Source organism: Lupinus angustifolius, unplaced genomic scaffold (genome assembly GCF_001865875.1).
Source record: "Lupinus angustifolius cultivar Tanjil unplaced genomic scaffold, LupAngTanjil_v1.0 Scaffold_22_16, whole genome shotgun sequence".
NCBI classification, from domain to species: Eukaryota; Viridiplantae; Streptophyta; class Magnoliopsida; order Fabales; family Fabaceae; genus Lupinus; species Lupinus angustifolius.
The window spans coordinates 5,493-12,060 of NW_017719774.1; the positions used below are offsets into that span (position 1 = coordinate 5,493).

General features: G+C 29.3%; 1 protein-coding gene across 1 annotated transcript; it reads right to left on the reverse strand.

Moving 5' to 3' along the window:
- Window positions 1-594: 594 nt before the first annotated feature.
- On the reverse strand, window positions 595-1,853 carry LOC109338335. Its single transcript, XM_019575543.1, has 2 exons — window positions 1,232-1,853; window positions 595-962 (listed from the first exon to the last, which is right to left on the reverse strand). Exons 1-2 carry the CDS (start codon window positions 1,706-1,708, stop codon window positions 804-806), a joined length of 636 nt encoding a protein of 211 aa, XP_019431088.1. The 5' UTR covers window positions 1,709-1,853; the 3' UTR covers window positions 595-803.
- Window positions 1,854-6,568: the final 4,715 nt, after the last annotated feature.

Consider the following 6,568-nt stretch of genomic DNA (forward strand, 5'->3'; position numbering starts at 1 on the left):
ATAACAAAAATCATGCGATTAACAAATAATTTCACACTAAATATTCATTTGGAAAGTAAATTTTGGAAGGAAAAAAATAAACCCAAAACCATTCATTTTCTTCACAAATTCAACTCACAAATAGATCGAAAATGTTGGACTCTAATATATTAGCTTTTGGAGAAAATTGATGTGGCTAATACTTATTAACAAAACTTTGATATGAAAATTGAAATAGATGAACAATACAAACTTGTAAATTTATTCCTCTATTCCTTATTTTAAGTTTTTTTGTTTGATTAAAAGAATTATTTTAACTTTTTAAATTTTGCTAAACTTTCTTTTTTCCATTCTATAATCATTCATAGTACTCTACTTATCTTAAAAAATAAATAAGGATATTCTAATTAAAGTAATGCTACAACTATGTTTTGTGTATCAATCTTATAAACAAAAATAAGTAATAGGAGATATGTCATAGTTAGGGGATCAATACTCAATAGAAGAGAAAAAGACTAGGATAAACAAATGAAATAATCAATATTTATGGTTTCCTGGTGTACTAAGAAGATAAGTTTCATCCCTACTGAGTTATAAATAAAATTAATTTACAACAGAAAAACAACATCGACCCCATTCAACACCACAAATTTCATACTCAAAATATCAAAACATAAAAAAATCAAATAAACACCATTGTTTGTGACTATTAAAAACTAGGATTACAGTTAGAAGAAAATAATCACAGAGCTCTATAGTAATAATTAATAACATATGGTGTGACCCATTCGATTGTGTGGCCATGATTCGCCGTGTATCTGAGATCAATTGCCTTCAGATTCTTTACTATCGCAACAACCGCGTGAACCATTAAATCTACCCACGGCCGGTGACACATTCAACGGTGGTTCACTATCGCACTTTATCAAATCAACGGGCTCTCTCTGGTTCGCACCGTACACGTTCCTCCGTTTGGAACCCTCCTGTAATTATACAACAAAAATCACCCCATTAACAAATAGTTCATACTAAATGTTTCCGAATTGAATTTTGGAAAGAAAAAAAATGGAACAGAAGGGTGCGAAACCATTTAGCAGTATTTTATTTCCTTTCATTTACTTCCAAAATTCAAGTCTAAAATAGAGGGAAAATGTTGGCCTCCAAAAGATTAGCTTTTGTCGAGTATATCCGTGGCTAATACTGAAAAATCAAAACTTTGATCTGAAAATTGAAACAGGTGAATATTACAAACCTGAAAATCATTATCCTCACGACGTCGTTTTAACGAAGCTGTTTTGCTCGATTCAGAAACATCGTCATCGCCACGGCTACACCTTATAACCGACCCTTCACCGGTGGAGGAGCTACAAGCCGGCGGCGCCGTTGCCGTAGAAGACAAAGGAACAACCTGGTTATCTCCGTCCTCATCCTCATCATACAAGCTATCTATCTCATCGTCATTGTCACCTTCGCTCTCTTCCCCTTCACCGGCGTTGACCCTAGCCCCACCGGCGCAACCCTGACACATCGAAACAGTGTTCCCAAGGGTGGCACCGGAGGCCTTCCACGGCGTTAGATTTTGACACGCGTGGCATAAAAGGGTCCTCGTGTGCCTAGCTACCAAGAAGTTAGCACCGTGAACTTTTGTATCGCAGTCCCAGCATAAGCTAGCCTGGTCTGAGTCACAGAAAGTTGTAGCTGCAACTTTGCATAACTCGCACTTCTTCATATCTACTTAAACTTGATGATGGTGTTGGAGCTTGAAATAATGATTGTGTTTGTTGTGGTGATTTTAGTTTATTTTCTGTTTCTGTTTCTCTCTTTCTTTGAGGTGTTTCTCTTTCCTCTATTTGGTTTCTCTCTCTTATGCAAGTACAAGATGTGTGAAGTAGAGGAAGAGAAGAGAGGGTCCAACTTGCTCATATTTATTTCTAAAATAATCCTAAACTGCCCTCCTCTCTTTATTATTTTACGTTTTCACCCTAATTCCAATTCCAATCACTTGGTGCAAAACAGAAGTGCATATAGTTTCAGGGAGAAGTGTGGTAAAAAACCCAACAAAAAAATGCAATGAAAATTGTATCATACCAGTCACTTATTGTCACAATAGCAGATCAATTTTCCTAGATAGAATTTCATTATTTCTTTTATTATTACTAGTGTGTAGAGACAATATTGCATAGTATTATATATTTAGTTTTTATTTTTTTTTATAATTAAAATATATTTATTGTATTCAGTGTATTTTATATTATAATTTTTGTGTGTTGATGATAATGTATAGTTTAAGATGAGAAATATGATTAATTAATATGTTGACAGTAATTAATTAGAATTATACAGTTTTTTTGTAAAAATTAAATAATTGAAGGGCAAAATAGGAAATAAAAATTACATCATGGTAGAAGTTACATCATGTTTTAGCTTTATATATAGTATAAATATAGATATAGATTATTATAAAAACAAATAATTTGTATCCATTAATTTATAATTTCTTTATTTGATAAATTTAATATTATAAATTAATATTTTCTTAAATACAAGTTATATATACACTAAATGATAATAAAAATGTGGATTGAATATACTTATAGCAGAATAGATTTAATTAACTCAATGGTTGTGTTGATTGATTTTTAGTAAAGGATACTCTAATACATAAGCTTGTGCCTATTAACACTCATGTGAATATATTGATGGAAAAGAGTTAAACTATAGATGCACTTGCTACGCCAGAACTTGTACACAACCAATATGTTACGCTCAAATAATGATTTTGTCAATTGGTTTTGAACACTACCAATTTTAGGTGAGATGTTAATTACTTTGCTTAGTTGCCATCAAACCCCGATCATTCCACTCTTCGACGCTAATAGATTTTTTTATGGAAAATCTGACTTATTACCACCACTAGTAATAATATAAACAATTCATACCAAAAAGAGCAACTTCCCATTAAATCCTTCAAAATATCAATTTTTTTATTTCTATAGGCTACGATTGTTTAAGAGGGTAGCCACACATATAAAAAAAATATTTTGTCTCACTAAAAACAATTGATTTTTGTATTTTAAGATTATTTTGAATATTTTTTTGGTACTACTAAAAGATATGATTTCTCGATAAAGAATATTTATGGCATATATTTTACAAGAATGAAGAAGCAAGAGGCAATATGATGGTGATGGGGAGGGTTTTGGTTTTGTGGAGTGAGGAGGTGCCAGGTGTCTACTGCTAAGGGAACAAAAAAAGAAGGTTTTGTGTGGTCTTAGACGTTATATTCCACACACCATACGTACCGTTCACCTTATTCAATGCGTTCGGCAGGTTCAGATATTTTTATGAGAAGGAACGGTGATCTTTCTTCCGTTATCCACGTGGCACAAACGCATCGTTGAGTTTCTGATTTGCTTACGTGGCTGGATTTCATTCACTAGGTTGAGACGCAGCCATGTGGATATGATGTGGGTTTTCTCTTCTTTCTTCATCTGATTTCATTCGCTTCTCTCCTATCCACATTCATTCTTCACCAACTACACTCGCTCATTTCTTAGAGTGCACTACACGCGCTAATCACTGTTACATTGGACCCACACCCACGTTGCGAGTGGTATTTCATATTGGTTATTCTATTCTCCAAGGAGAGTGTTTGTTTCAAAGGATGAAACTGTTCTCTTTAAGTTGTTGAGAATATTTTTTTAAATTTATGACAACTAAGTTATAAAAAAAAGTTGGTTCATGATTTGTAGTCCTACGTATATATGTTATGGATACTCAGATCCCTTATTATATAAATGGATTAAATATTTTCGGTAAAATTAATGAAGTAGAATAAAAATATATAAAAAGTTGGTCTTTTACCTGCAACATTTTTATCACTTTTTTATATTTAAGTGAGGTGAAAATAGTTTATAAACTAAAATATCAAAATATTATACATTCATTTGTAAATCTTAAATATAAGTAATAGACATGAACATGAGTGACATTTAATCCTTAAATATTGCATTTTCCCAATTTTAATGAAGAATGAAAAATCATTCATGGAATCAAACTCATTTTATTTGATTGAAAAATTGTTATGTCAATGAATTACAATAAGTTATTTATTGACATAACAATTAAAGTTAGAAAATGTGAAGAAATATATTTGGTAGTATAAAAAAATTTATTGAATTATTATTTAACCTAAAATTTTAAAATGGTTCATACTATTGATTTGGAAATAAGAATTAGTGAAATCAAGAATTCAAGAGTCAAAGAATCAAGAATTCAAGGAATGGAGAAATAAAGAAAATCAAATAAATCAATAAATAAATAAATAAAGTAATAATAAAATTAATAAATTAGGAATTCTAGAAATAAAGATAGAGAGAAATCAAGAAATATATGTTGATATTCATCTACTTAATAAATATAATATATGCAATATATGAATTGTATATTTGTCTACTTTTGAGCTAATCTATCATGTCGGGAAAACAAATAATTTTCATAGCATTAACAATATTTTTTGGAAGATCCTTAATTAACCAATGTTGTAATTATAGATGTATATTGTATAAAATTCCATTGTTGTTCTATTTCATTGTCAATTGAGAAATATTTTATTTCCTCCAAATTCTTATAATTTACTGTGCCCATTATTAATTACTTATTATGAACATAATATACACTTTTCAAAATATTTTACTTATTATTCTAACTTTAACTTTGGACAAAAGTTTTAGGTAGTTTCATATATAAAGAAAAAATGAAGTATAATAATTAACACCAGTGTGTACAGGCACTTCATGCCTGCCAGCGAATATTGCGTGATACTACATAATCAATTTTTATATATTTCATTTTTTTGAATTAAAATGTATCTGTTGTGTTCGGTGTAGTTTATATTATATTTTCGTGTGTTTATGATAATGTTTAATTTAAGGTAAGATATGTGGTTAATTAATGTATTGGTGGTGATTGCTTAGGATTATATAGTTTTTTTGTAAAAATTAAATAATATTAAGGGCAATATAGGAAATAAAAATTACACTATGAGAAAAGTTATTTCAAGTTTTAGCTTTATATATAGTATAGATATTAAATAACCGTCACAAAATTTATTTAATAGTATTGTACGATATTATTGCGATTATTTAATTGAGTTGTAAATAATTAATAGTATTATATGATACTATTATACAAATTTGATATATATAAATTTTATATACGAGTAACTACGTGAAAATAATGCACTATTGTGAGAAATAAAAACACTTAATATATATCATTAGATCTTGATTGAACGGTTAAGATCAAAAGATACATGTACATGACTATCATGTGACCAATAATAACTTTTAATCATAACCATCCATAATTAGTTTTAAGGTCCAAATTTATTGTTCACACAATTTTTATATAAAAACTATTCTCAGTAGCTCCCTTTATATATATTAATATTAAGATATCATCATTGATAAATATTAATTTTTACATATAGATTTAAACTCCAATACACTAGCCTATTAACATATACTAATACATTCACATTATTTGAATGTACACTCTTTACATTATATAAATCAAATAAAATAGTTTGTAATTGAATATACACAATCTAGATAACTTTATTTATAACTTGCAAAAATTCTACACTCGTAGATGAGGGAGCTACTCAAGTGAGAACAGTTCTCATATAAAAATTGTGAGAATAATAAACTTGGACCTTACCACCAATCATGAATAGTTAGGATTAAAAGTTAGTTATTAGTCACATGATAGTCATATACATGTATCTTTTGATCTTAATCGTTCAATCAAGATCCAATGATATATATTAAGTGTTTTCATTTATCACAATAGTGCATTGTTCTCACGTGACTAACTCTCTCTATATATATACTAATAGATTAAAGAAAAACATAAAATAATTACCCATAGAGTAATTGATGTTTCCCCATTTTAGCCTTTATAGTTTACTAGCGTGTTGACAGACACTCCCGTGCCTGTCAACCCGCTTTCCTATTGTTTGTAACGTGTAGTATATATATTATATTTACCAAATATAGAAACATATACTAAGTATGTTAGTCATTCATTAATGTAATAAAGTAAAATGTTTATTTTAAATAAAGATAATATATACAACATAAGCACTTTCATATTCCAATTAGACTTCTCTAAAGAACTTGCACCAAGTCAAAATATGTCACTTAAACAAATATTGAATTACAAAAAGAAAAGTCAGCTACATAAAATAAAAATCATCTTTCACTAAGAGAATGAAGGATGATAGAGATTCTTACCGAATAAGACATAGGTTACTGCATTTGTTGCTAGTGGAGATTATGTCCTTGGAAGTGACTTTGAGGTTATATCAGTTTCATTTTTAGAACTTGTTAGGCAGATAAAATTGAAGGTTGTGACTAAGTTTATGACGGTTGATCAGGTAGTCTTTGTTGTTCATATAGTGTCAACTCTTCAGGTTTCTCCCACTATAGGTTCATTCCAAATAATGTTAGTTCCAATAGTAAAATAAAAAAAATAAAAAAAGGAAATGTAATTTTTACTCAATAACTTCTAACCCAACTTACATCAG